Source organism: Mya arenaria, chromosome 11 (genome assembly GCF_026914265.1).
Source record: "Mya arenaria isolate MELC-2E11 chromosome 11, ASM2691426v1".
Classification (NCBI taxonomy): domain Eukaryota; kingdom Metazoa; phylum Mollusca; class Bivalvia; order Myida; family Myidae; genus Mya; species Mya arenaria.
Window position 1 is genome coordinate 40,446,209 of NC_069132.1, and position 17,014 is coordinate 40,463,222.

The following is a 17,014-nucleotide window of genomic DNA, read 5'->3' on the forward strand; positions in this document are numbered from 1 at the left end:
TGTATGCAATCCAATGTAAAACAAATGATAAATTAGGTTTTGCTCCCATTTTTACTTTCATTTCTGTGCCAAGCCCTTTTAAGTGCATTGAGTCTTTTGGGAGACTTCACAATATTTCGGGCGCTTAAACCCCATATATGGCTTTAAGTTGCCATACAAATTTAAGTCTTCATTACAAAATATACTGTATGTCTCCACTTTAACCATAAACACACAATGAGAGGACTATTTAAAGCATTACCATGTGTCAGAATTATAGATCTTTCTTTACATTTTATTTGTCTAATTGTATTACCGGTCTCTTTAGCAATATCCTTGTGCCTCTTTGAGTACTTGGCTTGACAGTTTGGTTTTTAATACATTGTTTTGAATGTTTTATTTGTACACAACAATGATGATGACACTATGCTATGCCAAAACCTTAACACATTTTCTTCAAACAAAAAAGGACAGTCATTCAGAATAACTTTTATTACATCATTTGAGAAAATAAACTCATCTTATCAACGAAATAAACATGCATCTGTAAAATCACAAGTCATGTTATGTGTTCGTTAAATTCAACTTAATAAAGAAAATAAATATTGGTTGCAGTAAGCAATGCGCATCACTTCTAATAAACATTCCAACAGACTGAAAAATAAATCAACACAAATGGAAAAACTGTTTGCAAGTCAGCTAGTATCTTATTTTATGCCTTATCAGATTGCTATGCAAGCTGGAAGCTTACAAAATCACTCTTAAGTCTGTTGCCTAAGAAGAAACAAGTATTGACATCCTTTTCCTGAGGTCAAGAGAAAGTATCTTGGAGGTCTTGAACTCACAACCTTGAATTTGGGGCTTATCCTCTAGACCACTTTCACCTTTTCACATTTTAAACAGCCCAGTTTACAATATGGCATTTGCAAGGATGTGCTCTATTAACAGATTTTCTGAAGTCTTAAAAATTGAACTGAACAAAATAGTTCTCCTATATTTGGTCTGCCGATGCCATCTGTTTCTGTTTTTGTAGTTATCTTCCCTCCATAATATAGGAAAACCACTTAAAGCGTATATAAATCCTTTACCATTTTACCCTTTTAAAATATATGTTTGGATTTATTTAATAATCACGGACCAACAGATGACTTTTTTCTTCAACTTCACATCAGTATGTAAGTCATCAAATATTTGAGATGACAAGATGTTCCACTGAACGCTTTGTTTCCATCTTGCACTAATTTTTCCAAGAAAGGTGTTGCAGTTGTGTTAAGATGATTGCATGTGCATTGCAGGTCAATCCTCATACAATGGCATTTTTGATTACATTCCGATTCCAGTGCCTGAAATAGAAAACAGAAAATACAACAATAATAGGAATTATATTTTCAGATCAATTATTTTAAAAGCCTGTACAACAACAGAAAAGTATTCACAAAACATTAAGTGCAACACCAATTTAAAGCTGCATCCTCACAGTTTTACTGTTCTGACACCTTTTTTATTTTTGTCTTTAAACAAGCCAATTGGCAATTATTGTGCAAATGTATGGAAACCAGTGATATTAGACTGCTGACATAATATCAGATCACAGTCTTTCATATACAAGTTTGAAAATTTGGTAAAAATTCCTCCAACTAGTCATATAAGGTCACACATAATAGAACAGATTTCAATTGTTTGGAAAATATTTTTTTGCTATTGCTTTAAGCCATATAATTAATTATATGTGTAAATTTAATTTAATTACTCCTTTGGGCTTTTGAAGAATGACCAAGAAGAACTGTCAATCTGTGAGAGAGCAGCTTTTAGCTCTGGATTGCTGGTTAATTAAAAAATATGAAATGAAATTGTTATCATGATTAAATTCATCTACAATGTTGATATTTTAATACTGTCAATCCTTGTTGGTTAATTGTACAAACATGCAGGTACTTTTGGGCTTAAACCAATAGGATACTTGACTGTTAAATTATTGTCCGAATTTCGAAAATAGCACAACCATTACCTCATCTGCCTTTTTTCATTAGAACAATCCGGGAATCAGAGTCAGCTGCACCCCTGGTACCATACTCTTCTCTGAAAATGACAATAAGATTAAAATTTAAATGTCTGCATTTCATTGGCACAGTAAAAATGTCAGCATTGTTCAATGTTTCTGCATCACCACCACTGGTGGATATCAAAGAATTTAGTCTTGAAAGAAATGTGTGCTGGTTTATGTGTTCAAACTCATTTTGTTAAACCAATAGAATGAAGATCTAATTTATTTAGAGAACTATATTAGTGAACAGGGCCGAGGTATTCAATTGTGCCATTACATTAAGTTGTTTGCTACCAACACTCACGGACATATAAACCATACATCCTTGGTTAAAAGAATGTAAATTTTAATTATAAAAAATTAAAGTTAATGATATGAAATGTATGAGATAAATACACTGAGAAAGAAAGTCTAATCGATCTAAGTAAAGTCAGATTCAGAATTATTTGTTATTAAAAAAAACAAATAGCGTATTTGTTTTCTTAATTTTTGCCACCGATCACTGGAGCTTCAAAATTGTTATTTACTAAATTAGAATCTGTCAAATGAAAGAAGACTTTACCCCACCCACTAGGAATTAATGACATTTCCAATTAGTTTCTCATTAGGGCTCTTTTAAAACTATTTTTATATTTTATTAAAATACAATAAGTATAAAAATAACACTTACACACAAATAAGTGGTAAAAGTTCGCTCCTCATTCTGTCTTTGGACTAACATACCTCTTGGTTGTTTGAACATCTTCTTGGTCGGCCATGATGGACTATTTTCTTACGACAAATTATGGGGTCCCTAGACTTACCGAAACACGATTATTTACCGAAAGACGGATAAAATTACCGAAATACGCATGAAAGTTACCGAAAGACGCCTTCTAATGCATTTATTTTTAAATAATCTTGTATATATAATGATTCTACACATTGTAGCCAAAAATTATAAAAAAAATAATGACTTTATTGACAAAAGAATTTCCCTTTTTTAGTCAAATACAGTTATCTCCCGTCGTCAACCGAAATACGATTTATGGATATGGTTAAACTGGAGTAAACATGATAGAAATTTACCGAAAGACGCTTGCTATTGTATTTATTTTTAATATTCATATATACTAAACAGGCTCAGACTTGCCCTGGTTTGTAAGACTTAATGACTTTCCGGACATGGCATGTTGGAGTCGGTAAGTACACAATTGTACCATTTTCACTACTTATAACGTTCTTGATATCGATATTGAAAGTTTGTTAAATGCTATTAGGTAAAATTATTAACTTTGGAATAATTTCGTAAAATAACCCGCAGGTAAATAATACGTAACGTAATAAATATTCATGTCAAAACCTCTTGTTTCACCAAACCACATATACGGTTCACGAACACACATACTACCAATACCGGTAACATAGTTCTACAATTAACATTATGGTATTTACTCAACGCGTGTCACAGAGCCAAAAAGGGTTTACCCAAATTAACACACTTTCAATAATACCAAACTGTCCCCAAAAAACGTGCCGCTACTTTGTGGGGTGTCATATACCGGGTGATAATTATGTTGTTTTAAACATCGCCTGATTTTGTGTATTTGGTGTGGTCTGGTTATTATTGTCCATAAGTAAGCTAATTTATCTGAAGATGAGAACTTCGCTGTTTAAAAACTTCCTTTTTCAATTTTCATATAAACAAAAAATTAAAATTTGAAAGCCCTGAACTATACTGTAGATCTAAGTTAGTTTAAAAGAAAATGATTTTAGCGACATTTTCGACCTATTTCAAAGGCAATGTTTCAAGTATATTCCAAAATACTTTCAAATGCTGTATATTGATCTAACATTTCCATAAAAAATATAAATGCTATTATTTGAATCCAAATTCATAATCATTTTCATAATACAACAACTAATAAGTTATTTTTACCTGCGTTAAATCGTCTTTCGGTTGGCGAAGGGAGACAACTATTTCACTGACATATTGTTTCTATTCAATTGAACAATAAGTAAATATTTTCATGAACTTTTTCATTTTTATGAGTGTGTTTTAGTTATGTGAATATTATGAGATCATCATTAATTGGAATAATTGATTATTTTGGAAGCTTTTATCTGTCTTTCGGTTGGCGAGTCAGCACGCGGAATTCGATCTCGAACACTGAAATTTCAACATGCGTCTTTCGGTAATTTTATCCGTGTTTCGGTAAATAATCGTATTTCGGTAAGTCTAGGGACCGCATGGAAAGTTCGAGTGGAAATTTCCGTTCATGTTAAGCGTCTAGAAGATTGACCTCCCAAATATACTTAGGACATAAAAAACAATATATTATCCGTTTATTACTGTTTTTCATTGGTAAGTACATATTCTTAAGACACAGTTGATATAATCGATTGATTTTGTTGCTAAAAGAACGTGAAATTTTCAGAGACATATCTGGAAAAATCGATATTTGTAGAGATATTTTGACGTCAATTATAAAATGAAGCATTCAACAGTTTTATAGAATATAATAGTTTGAGGGAGAGTTCTTTATTTCTCAGGCCTCAACCTTGAGGGTGATTTAGCTAATAGCTTTGTCGTGTGATTTTTTTAATTAGCTGTTTAATTAGAAAAAACCCATATTAATTCCAAGGTAATTCAGATGATTTTTTGCTCATTTATTAGCCTGTTGAAACCAGTGTAGTCCAGTTTTGTCAGTCACACTCCTGCTGCTATTCCTAGTACAAAGATCTTAATCAACCCCCAATAAGCCCATGGCTGAAATTTAGCAACACATTAGAAAATACTGGAATCATGGACTACTTCTACTATGTTTTGACTTTAAAAAAAAAAGCATGCGGCATATTGCTGCTTACCTCAACATGCAGGTATTTTAAGAGTGCCGCCAGACATCCAAAAACTTTAAGTCTGACGGTCCTGATCGGTAAATTTTGACTTGGTCAGTAGGGGTTTGTTACAGTCAGACCAACAGTTTTTACGTCATAATGAAAAGAGATTTATCATTTATCAAACACCGCTTCAAAGTAAGAAAAAATATTTTGTTTTATAGAAAATCCCGTTTTATCAATGATTTTATCAAATAATCATTAGTTTAGGAATTCGATGTCGTATTTGGAAGTGTTGATGATGGAATGCATGTACCACACCCATTTGGTTACTCCTAGGCCATTATCGAAAACAACCTTGGTGGTATTTGGACGGTTTACATACTCAAAAAGTGGCACGTTTAAGTCCGCTGCAAGTAGATCGCGTAGTAATTTTATTTAGAAGTTAAACTTTATGACTTTACTCGTGGGAATCTTCATGATGTTTACAATAGTTCACTTCACTGGCAATCAATTTAAACTGAGATCAATAAATACAACTCTAAAACAATACTTTTAATTAATGCTATAATTCAAAATTTTACGAACTACTTCAACTGATGTACATCGGCATACATCCGAGGTTGTTTTCGATAAAATGGCCGAGGAGTTCCGAATGGTACCACACCAAGTCAAACACCATGCAGCATTTGCCTCCCTTTGCAATAAATTACCAAATAAAGTATATTTACGTGTAGCGATGTTTTGAAACGCTAAAATGATAGACTTTTGTCAAAAATATTGGAATGTTTTAAGGATAGTTCCAAACAAAAATACTTCAGAACATGTTTAATGCATAGGTACTGGTCCTGTCCGAAAAAAAATATACATTGCAAACTTATCAACCAATCAAAATTGTTATTTCGGAGCAAACCTGGCAAAAATAACTGGTTAATATCAAGTAAAATTAGCAACAAAGGCTTTGAAGAAGAAAGTTATAAAACCAAAAATGGCGGACCGGCAAATTCTGTTTTGGACCGACAAAATATCGCAGGTTGTCGGTCAAAAAACAACAACACTTTTTCTGAACTGTCGGTATGTCTGTGTGACTTGGGTACAAAAGAAGATTGCTCACAGAATGGCTTTCATCAGATGGAGAGAGTAAACAATCTTATACAGTACACTTGAAAAGGTTCATTCTTTTTGTGCTTTGTTAGTTTTTGTTACTGTAACATTGTTAGGCTGATGTCAACTACATTTGTAAAAGCGAGGTTTCTATTAAGTGAGTTCCCTTTAAGATGCCACCCATGATAAGCCATCTTCAAATATTATATTAAATCAGTATTTAAATCATGATGAAACCATCATTAATGGATAAAACAACATTATAAATTAACATTTGCAAGCTGTAATGCTTAATATTTTGTATATGAAACCTTTTTTTCCATGAATATTGTTAAGATCTATATTTAATAAACCTAATAAGTTAGTATTGGCACAATATTGAAGAAAAACACCAGAAAATCTTAAAGGTGTATGATATGTAAGCTGATATCATTGCCCAAACATGCCTGCGGTGGGGGAGGGGGGGGGAATCCCCTTGAATTTTGATCCTTCCCTTAGTCTCCTGACTGGGGATGGAAATCCCCCAGAATAAAACATAAAAACTAAAGAGAATTTTTTTAACAGGCAATAATGACAAAGTGAAACCACAGTCTGTAAGTGAAACAGAATGTGAAGAAACAACTCCACATGGGAGAAAATGACTTAAAATGAACTACAATGATTTTTTTTTTTAATAAATGCCAATAGGAATCAAGCTTATCAACTTTTACAAGAAGTGTTTAATTTATTTGTATCGAAGGCAAACAAATATTACTATTTTGGAAATGGAAGAAATAAAGAATGTTTATAATATTTATTTGATTCACTTATTGTCTGAAAGTCATCATTTCTGATAGTAGGCAGAATTATTTTTATTGACTTTGAAGGGAGGTAACCCATTTAAATATTCTCAAAAATATATTTTTTCTACAACATATTTTGTTTTATATGTGCATTACAGCATACAGTATTTGCATATGACATGATAATGTCTCAGAAAAATTAATTTGTTCCTACTTGCGTCTAAATTAATTTTGATGTTTCACCAACTGACCGTAGACCTAAAAAAATCGACTGATTTTTTAGCCTTCCTGAATAAATCCTCAGGAAAGGTCTCAAGAAATATGTGGGGCTTCCGTTAAAGGTAATTTGGAAGTATATTACTCCCTAGAAATGGGCTAAAACTTCCAAAATTGATGCCTTGGAAGTACAAAAACTTCCATAAGTTGCAGGCTTGGAATACTAGGCAGTTGCCTAATTCTGGATTTGCCTAAATATTCGGAAATCGTTTAAAAAGCGTTTCCGCGACCGTGATCTATATAGAATGATCACAGTCTACGCAACTGACCTCCATAGCAACAGAAACAACACAAAAGTGTAGCTATTCGAGTATAACCCCAAAATAAATACCTCTAAACTTTCGCTTTCCTAAATGTCAATATTAAGTCATGAGGGAGATTACGTCACACAGCGCGAGCTTTTATATTGAGGTTCGTCAGGGTTATCTTTAAACACTAGACCTATTATACGATGTTTATGACTTATCGTCAATCAAGAAATACAATGCCAATTACATATAAAGTAAATAAATTGACGATGTCATTGTTTTGTGTTGTGCAGCATTTGATATGAAAATGAAGCAAAAATGAAGCAGATTCGTACTTTCAAAATTATGCAAATTCGGACAAATTAGTAGTTCGGATACACCGAAAATACACATACAAATACTTCAGAGAAGTATATAATTTATATACAGGTTAAACATTTAATACATGATGTTCATTTAAGTAGCATTTCAATATTTGTGTTGACTTGATAATGTTTACTTTGTTCTTTGAAAAAATCCGAATATTTAGGCACTGAATGCAGGTTTTTGGACGTCGTTTATGCCCTTATTTCGTACTGAATATTATATATTATAATTAATTGTTTTTTCTTTTATTCTTTTCCATTTTGGTTGATATAGTACCCAACAAAATTTCATGCACTTAGGTTCAGTAATTATGACAATGTTTTAAGAAAACTTCAAAATTGATCCGGAATTAGGCAACTGCCCAGTATATCAAAACCAGGTGTCAATGTTATTTTAAAGGTGACGTTTTCAAACAGCCATTGGTGACATGAATTATAATAATATAAAATTGTTGAAAAAAGTTGAGCAAATTGCTGTGTTCAAGGGACATAAACTTCCACATTTCAGTGAAAAACTTCCAATATTGATGGTAAGGAAGTTCATACTTGTAGTGGCATGTTTGGCATTGCCCCAAGTGATTACTGTAAAAGTAGTTTGATGAAAAAAAACTGTAACATTGGTTTATTTCAATACAAGTGTTTAATTCTAGTCAAAGAAATACATATATAAATAATTGATATTATCATAAATTAAAATACTGTTTAAGCATTGTTTTATCACTGCGTTATCCATTTCTTATTAAAAATCTAACTGAAATTTAAATTATCTCACCAATTTTGGACAAATGGGAGCAGTTCTCTCATTTAAAATCTTACCGTATTATATCATGTATAGGACGCTAGCATAGATAGGACGCAGGCAAAAAAATAGTTGAAAAAAACAGGTAAAACCCCTTCATATATATAAGATAGGACGCAGCGGAAAAATGTCAAAATTGGAGCCGAAAAATCGAGGTTGGTAAAGTATTTATAACATATATTGAAGTAAAGAAAAAATGTATATAAGGCATATTTCGGTAACTGTTTCGATACTTATCGGCGTATTTTGGTAATTTAGCATTTCGGTAATTTAGTGTACACAACAATGATATAAGTCTTGACATTTTGAGAACATTATAAGACTTATACAAATGCTGTAATAGTCCTGACGCCCCTTCTGACTGACAGTCAACCGTTGCAATAGTTCTGACATGCATTCTGAATGACAGTCAACCGTTGCAACCGTTGCAAAACTGTGTATTGTCAAAACTGATGATTGTTTTGATAAGGCTTGTCGCTGCGCGGAATAAAGCATGTCAGGCATAATTAATTGCACGTTGGTAATTATCCTTGCCAGCGGAAGGCACGACAGGTAAAGTGCGAACAAACAACCATACGGTATTACCATCGCAATAGTTTGTTCTATTGATGTTTTTCTAATGACACACAGCGGGTGTTTTTCACACCTTCGCACATTTGAAAAGATTTGATAGTGACAATAATGCTACTTTGCGTTATGCACATTCCTTTATCATTTTTTTAAAAACAGTAACATACAACAAAATGTTTTGTGAAATATCGAAACATTAAAATCATGAACAACGATTATTTGATATTTACCTCCTTTCCCGATTTTCCGTTGCCGTTATAACTCAATCCAGTTAAATGCTGACTCACATCAAATTTTTGTGAGTAGCGTCCCTTTTGTAAAAAAGTAAACACTCATGTTTGTTTTCAATTTATTGAGAAATAAATTATTTTAAAGTAAACATTCAATATATTTCTGCATGTGTTAACTTGCGTGATTTTACCTATGTCAGTTGTTCTCTTCGGTGACGCAGTATAGATACTTACTATTACTGCGTTCTTCCCCGGTCCGATATTTTCGACCTGAAATGGACTTGGAAAAAAACATGAAATTCTAATAGCATAGAAAGGACGCAGGCACTTTTTAAGACGAGAATTGGGGGTAAAAAAGTGCGTCCTATGCATGATATAATACGGTACATTGAATATACCCTGCTACCCTGTATCATTTAGTCGTTTGATCTGGATTATTACCATTGATCAAGATTGCTGATTGCTTGAAGTTGTATTCACAGGAGTACTTTACCGAATCCAGGACAATTTGGCACAGTTAAGTACATGTACCATGACCGCTTTCGTATTATGCCTTTTAAAGGCTGTTTGACCTTGAAAAATTGTCAGTTTTCCACCAAAGTCATAATATTTTACCCATTTGTAAGTCATAGTTTTCATGAATGAATACAAAAGCAATGTATGTCGTAAAGAAGCAAACAAGATCTTTACAAGATCAGCTCTTTTAAAGTATCATAAAATGGGGTGTATGAAAAAGTCTAAATATGTTTATTTGTTATTATGTCAGGTTTTTTGGCATGATTTTGTATTTTCGCATAGTCAGAAAACTACCTTATTGCAAGGCACAAGTGATGGATATTTTTTTTTTGAAAAGCCTGCGTCTGTCAATACTCTTCAAGTCTGTTCAAATGACTGTTTCAATCAGCCAATCCGAAACCAGGATGTATACACATCAGTTTCAAGATTGTAGCAGAGGCTTGATTTATGTGAACAGAAGTGGTTTTGAAATATTATGGATTTATTATTGTCACTAATTTAAATAAATTTTGTGATAAAAGGAATAGCGATTTTATTGAATAGCGATTTTATTGATGAAGACTGGTTAGGAATTCTTTATTGGCAATTAAAAGAAAGTGATGTATAAATTGAATTGTTTACATTGTAATGTTGTTTACCATCTTTTATAAGTTAGACCATTCAATGAATACATTGTAAGTTGAGCTATAATACTCACTCTGGTGTCAGCGTCACACCTTGATATTAAGGTTTTGCATGTAAGCACCTTTAAGTCATTATCTCAGCAAATACATCATACATTGCATTGAAACTTAAAAAGTGTGATCCCAATTATCCAACCTACTTAATTAATGAAGTTAGATAACTCTGTTATGAATATAATGCTAATTATGGTCTTTGATTATTTGAGTAATTCTTGTTAAGGTTTTGCATGAAATGTAAGCATGCATAGCTTAATATCTCAGTAACTACTTGACTTTACAACAGTACTCAACCATCCAACCTACTGTACTAACTGAGTTTGATAACAGAATATGGCCCTTTATTAATTGACTGAAAAATTCTGGGTAAGGTTTTAAAACGCTTGTAGTCGCATAAATTTAAAGTGACACTCTTATTCAAAATCAATACATACATTTAATCTAATTTTACAGTAATCCATGCATGTTTCATGCAGTGACGATATGCACATGTATGGCAAAGCCCAAAGCCCTGATTTTAATAATTGTCCTGTTATGCCATTACTTCCTCCTTAATTGAATTAAGTGGGAAAACACTTCCTCCTGAATTGAGCTGAGTGAGAAATCACTTCCACTTAAATTTAGCTGAGCGGGAAATCTCTTCCTCATTAATTGAGTTGAGTGGGAAATCACTTCCCCTAAATTGTGCTGAGTGAGAAATCACTTCCCCCTAAATTGAGTTGAGTGTGAAATCCATTCCCAATTAGTTGAGTTGAGCGGGAAATCACTCCACCTAAATCAAGCTGAGTGATAAATCATCCCCCTTTAATGAGCTGAGTGAGAAAGAGTATGTGGTTTATTAAGTTTGTTTATACATGTAATCTGGTTTGTGTATTAAGCTCTCCTGAAATGGGGCTTTTATGGGAATGAAAGTTGCATAGTCAGGTATTCATATGGCTCAATTCAGTTCAATATTTTATTGCAATATCACACATGTTTATAGCAAATACATACATGTGCAATGCATGGATATTAGACACAAATTGTTTTAATAGCAGAGCAGAACATTTTTATGGATACAAACAAGAACATATTTATTAGTTTGCAGATGCTAAGATGTTTGCATTATAATATATAAATTTGGATAGATTAATGAGAGATTTATTCAAATTGTTAGATAACACATTAATAAACTTTTGCTTTGTTGGCCATGACTTTGTGTAGTAATATCTTTCAATATATTTGGCTCGTTTGCGTATTTTGGACATATAAGTAAAAAGTGATATTCACTTTCAATCATTCTTTAGATGCAGTAGATGCATAATATTTGATGTCTTGGTGTATTAATGTGATAATCTACCACATTCAATTTGAAGATCGTGTGATGACATCCTAAATTTCGACATTGCTTTTCTAAACTTTGAATCTTTTACAACATTAAGATAGTTTTCTGTGCGAAATGTTAAAATAGACAATATGTTTCAAGACGTCTTGAGTTATTTATGGATGAATACCAGCTTTGGTGAGAATTATCTAGTATGGTTGTCTTACAGCACTAATATCGATTAGCATATTAAACTGACTTACCCAGAAATAGCCAAGCCCGTGTTCATTGAGAATCTGTAACTCTGTATGCCCAGTTATAGCCCTTATAGTTAAGTTCATTATCAGCATCGTTTTTTAGCATAAATATAAGTTTAAAATATTAAGAAGTTCTCATTTCAAGTAATTAACCTTATCCAGTACTTCATAATTAGTATTTTCTGTGTATTGACATCGGTATTTGACCATGTTCGCCATAGAGAGCTTCGCGATTGGTAGAGCATCTCACACCTTATATTTTCCGACAAAATTTCAAGTGTAAAATTTCTAGCTCTTGTCAATCATGGTAGCAATAAGCCAAAATAAATTAGCCATTCCACAGTTGTTTTTCAGAACTCTTGTATATTTACAGGAGGGAGATAAATAAGAATGTCTGAAATGTCCGAGTACATCCTTCCCCGAACAACGGGAATTTGTGTACTTGACTGTGCCGCTGCCTTTAAGGACTTGACGGATACAGAGAAACAGTATGCCCATTTCCTAACCGAGGCAGCCTGGTATGGTGGCCTTATTGTCCTTCATCAGGTAAGGCAGGCTTTCTTTTCCTACTCTTCCCTATTTTTTTTTGAGCTCCTACTTTTCCCTATTTTTTCTTGAAAAAGCCCTACTATTCTTACTTTTTTTGTAAAAATAGCTCGAGACGTAATAGAAAAGTTTAAACTAAATTGGATTATTTGAAATTATTCAAATCTTGATTTTAATTAAAAGTAATTTTTGTTGGTTAAGTTTGATTCAGAAGGTCTCCAGTGTTGCAAGAGGGGTTCTATGATGAGAATGAGTGGTGCATGTTGACAAGTCAGAGACACCATTTACAGGTTCATCTCCTCATCTTGTGAATAAATCCCTTTTGAAGCACTGGTTTCTAAGCAAAGATAACTACATGCACATTATAATTGATGGATAGGTTTAGTTGTCATTTATTTTCATCCAAAAAGGTAAGTGACCAGCCCTACTATTGCTAATTTTTGCTCTTAACCCTTAGGCTGCTGATGGCGATTTTAAAGGCTTTGCAAACAGCTTGGAACCAGACCAGGCACCGAGTAACTCGGCGCCTGGTCAGGTTCCAAGCTGTTTGCCACTCAGTCAATATATCCCCAAAGTTTTAAGTAAATTGAAAGAAATTTAGAATAAAGCAGACGATATTTTTGAGCAGACGACAATTTACCCAGCATGCAAAGGGTTAATATCCTTATTTTTCCCTACTTTTTCAAAAAAAATCTCCTACTTTTATCCCTACCTTTTTGTTATTGGTTACTTGAAAGCCTGTGTAAGGTTTAGTTTAATTTCTTATTTGTTTAACAAATTAACTTGTCTGATGTTGGTGTCATCAAGTTCATCCATTTTGTTTTTGATTCCTTATTTAAAATATAAACTTTTTTGGGATGGTTGCCTGTGCCCTTTAGAGGGGGGAGGGGGGGGGGGGATTTGAGTGTCATTTTGCAAATTTAATTTTATACAACATAAGGGTTTTAGCTTTAGTATTAGGAGGGTGCTGCACCCTGCCCATTTTTGGAGTCCAGCATTCCGTCTGCGGTCTGCCATCTTAGAATTTAAAGCTGCACTCTCACAGATTTACCATTTTTACAACTTTTTTTTATTTTTTGTCTTGGAAAGAGCAATTTTTTTTTGAAAATATCTGCAAACTAATGATAAAAGATTGCTGACAAAAGATCAGATCGCAGATTTTCATATTTCCGTAATTTTTGTCAGCAGTCTTATATAACTGGTTACTATGGATTTTCGCAAAAATTGGCTCGTTCCAAGACAAAAAATAAAAAAGTTGTCAAAACGATCAATCTGTGAGAGTGCAGCTTTAATGCTTTAGGAAAAAATGCTGAAAAGCTAATGCTATGATTTTAAATACATACAAACTTTAAGTAATTATATCTGGCAGATGAAAACTAAAACTAAGTTCTTTACGGCCAAATGCAATATGACCCTTTCAACCTCAGCAACATGTCCCTTTTCTGCAACCCTGTGACAGTTTGAAAACCTGGCTAAAACCCTACACATAATTGCAAATGTATAATCTTCATTTTTACCAACATGAAAATGTAATAAAAACAAGTTGCTAAATTGAATAAATATATTTCCATTTCAGACATCGCCAGAGGCACCAGGAATTTTTCTGCTTCTCCAGAAAATGTTTCGGTCCCAGCCGATACACGATCTGGAGAGGGCAGCCACGTCAGTCGGGCTCTCGCATCTGGAGTTTGAGGTTTATATTATGTTAACTTATAAATAAAAAAGTTATATGAGGACAATGAGGTCAAGAATATCCAAAAAAAAAAAAAAAATCCTGCAAGATTTAAATCAGATATCCTTTATATTCTTGTTTGTGGTTTAGAGGTGAATGAAGTCATTTATGTATGAATACTACCCCTGAACAAGATATTAGTTCAATTTGGATTGTCTTTTCTATGTTTTACTAACTGTAATGTTGTCAGTGTAATGTATATAACAGACCCAAAACAGGTAGGTTTAATATAGCTTTATTACATTCATACTCATACGCACACATTCTTGAATCTAATCAATAACTGAACTATCAACATACATGCAACTGTTAGCCAGAGGCGGGCTTATCATACACAGAGGCGGGTTTATCAATACTGGGCTCTGATTGGCCACTACTTCCCTCCTTTACACGGAATTGATTTTACTTATATGAAAAAAGATTAATAAATCATATAAACATATTTTCATGAATTATTCATAAAACATTGTATTATTTCTTTTTAACAGAAACTATCATTTTCTTAAATATCATTGCAATAATCAAATCACTTGCAAGTTTGCAACCATGTATTAAAATAAATAAGATTATTGTCTGTCTATAAATTAACCTCTGACCCTTTTTCCGCCAATGTAATGTTGTCAGTGTAATGTATATAACAGACCCAAAACGGGATGGTTTAATATAGCTTTATTACATTCATACTCATACGCACACGATCTTGAATCTAATCAAAAACTGAACTATCAACATACATGCAACTGTTAGCCAGAGGCGGGCTTATCATACACAGAGGCGGGTTTATCAATACTGGGCTCTGATTGGCCACTACACTAACATTACACAATGAAACCATTTCAGATAGCCAATTCTTGTTTCAGGCTGTGCTTATTTATGCTGCTGGGTTCTTCTCGAACATGGGCAACTACAAGTCGTTTGGAGGCACCAAGTTCATACCGGATCTTGACAGTGTAAAACTTTTTCTTTAATATAGATTAATTGCTTTGAGGAATAAGATCGATGTTAGACAAATAATATAAATACATACATATATATATATATATATATATATATATATATTAGGGATGCAAACGAATATTCGAATATTCGAATATTCGATCGAACGTTTGATATTCGAATGTCAAAATCGGTATTCGAATATTCGATGTTTTTTGTTTGATAACAAATAAACCTTTTGCCTACAACTGTGTTGTTGTATTTATTCACTTGTCTTTTTACAACGACTGATCCCTTATGCCAGGGGCGTGAACGCTATGACACTATACACGTGTCACATGTTAATAAGGGACATATCGTCGGCGACTATATAAACAGTACCCGTAAATTTACGAAAAATGGCTATTAGACAAGTGACATCAAACAATTATTTTCGGTAAATTTTAATGACCATGCCAATAAAAGATATACGGAAACAGCAGCCAAAGTGGTGTCATGGCTGCCAATTAAGCTGTGCAATATAGCTCAAATCGCCGTAATAATATGAATGACATGTGCTAGTTATGTGCTCTAAACTATCTTCCATGTTTCAATATGTCGCTCGTGCGATGAAATGTAACTGTATAGTATAGCGTTTTAGGATAATGTTGTACAATAAATGAGTCAAAATTCAGGGTCATTTTCGTTTTATTACTGAACTAATCCCCGATTAGGTTTGGATTTACATAGATATATTAAGTAGAGATCAATCCCAGAACGAGCCTCTCGTCCTACGGAAAGACCCTCCGTTGGTGATCACGACATTCGACCGGGAATTTACGATCATGTTTTTTTGCAAATATGAATGCTGTGGAATTGAAATTAATTTGGCTTTTTATTTGTTCAAAATATTTTGCTTTTTGTTGGATTTATCAGGGTCCGTCGCGTGTACCGGCTATGGCAAAAGCCCCGGCTATAAATGTAGAGAATAATAATAGTAGTTAACTACATTTTCTTAAATATTAATTTTGTTAATCGAATATTCGAATATTCGATCGAAAGAATAACCGAATATTCGAATATCAATTTTCCCATTCGTTTGCATCCCTAATATATATATATATATATATATATATAAAATATGTATAGTCGAAGCCCATTGGCTCGATATCCCAGGGACCAGCCAAAAAACTTTGAGCCTCGCAAATATATAGCCAAGCCGGAGAGTTTACGTAGAGTAAAAAAGAAATTGGTCCTTTACATCAAGTTTGAGCCAATGAGGAAATCTATATATTTTTAGCTTCAAGAATAAGGAGGGCTATACTAATTGCCTCATAGACAAAGATGCGTCTATGACAAAGTGGCGTATAGTCCTTGGACAGCTCTTGTAGTAATGATTATCATTCATAACCAATATCTGCATTTGCTGATGGAGTACGCTAGTATACATGCACTTATCTTGTGAATTTTAGATCAAATTTGATCTGGTTAAAATGCTGAATACATCAGTAGCTCTTGTGAATTTAAGAGCAGTTTCGCGCTGGTTTCTAGAATACATCAGTTGATCTTGTGAATTTTGGGGCAGTTTTGAGCTGGTTTCTAGAACACATCAATATTTTTTTTGAAATCAAGAGCAGTTTCTAGGTGGTTTCTAGAACACATCTAAAACCTTGTGAATTATAGAGCAGTTTCAAGATGGTTTCTAGAACTCATCAGTTAGTCTTGTGAATAATAGAGCAGTTTCTAGCTGGTTTCTAGAATACATCAGTAAATCTTGTGAATACATCATTAAATCTTGTGAATACATCTGTTCAGTACATCTTGTGAATTGAAGAGCAGTTTCTAGCTGGT

The 17,014-nt window shown here is 33.2% G+C and overlaps 1 protein-coding gene and 1 long non-coding RNA gene across 3 annotated transcripts in view; one reads left to right on the forward strand and one right to left on the reverse strand.

The window, feature by feature from the left end:
* Positions 1 to 472: 472 nt before the first annotated feature.
* On the reverse strand, positions 473 to 2,795 carry LOC128209962 (uncharacterized). Its single transcript, XR_008257089.1, has 3 exons — positions 2,694 to 2,795; positions 1,988 to 2,058; positions 473 to 1,322 (listed from the first exon to the last, which is right to left on the reverse strand). It is a non-coding gene; the product is annotated as an uncharacterized LOC128209962 (long non-coding RNA).
* Positions 2,796 to 4,241: 1,446 nt separating this feature from the next.
* LOC128207886 (dipeptidyl peptidase 3-like) overlaps positions 4,242 to 17,014 on the forward strand; it is a 57,328-nt gene continuing 44,555 nt past the window's right edge. The window contains exons 1-4 of one of the 2 annotated variants that reach the window (XM_052911067.1): positions 4,242 to 4,367; positions 12,344 to 12,516; positions 14,093 to 14,209; positions 15,109 to 15,198. In XM_052911067.1, the coding sequence (XP_052767027.1) occupies positions 12,361 to 12,516; positions 14,093 to 14,209; positions 15,109 to 15,198 (363 nt within the window). In that variant the 5' untranslated portion in view covers positions 4,242 to 4,367; positions 12,344 to 12,360. Of the gene's footprint in view, positions 4,368 to 10,187; positions 10,295 to 12,343; positions 12,517 to 14,092; positions 14,210 to 15,108; positions 15,199 to 17,014 lie in introns of those variants that run through there. The other variant, XM_052911068.1, reaches the window with a different exon arrangement.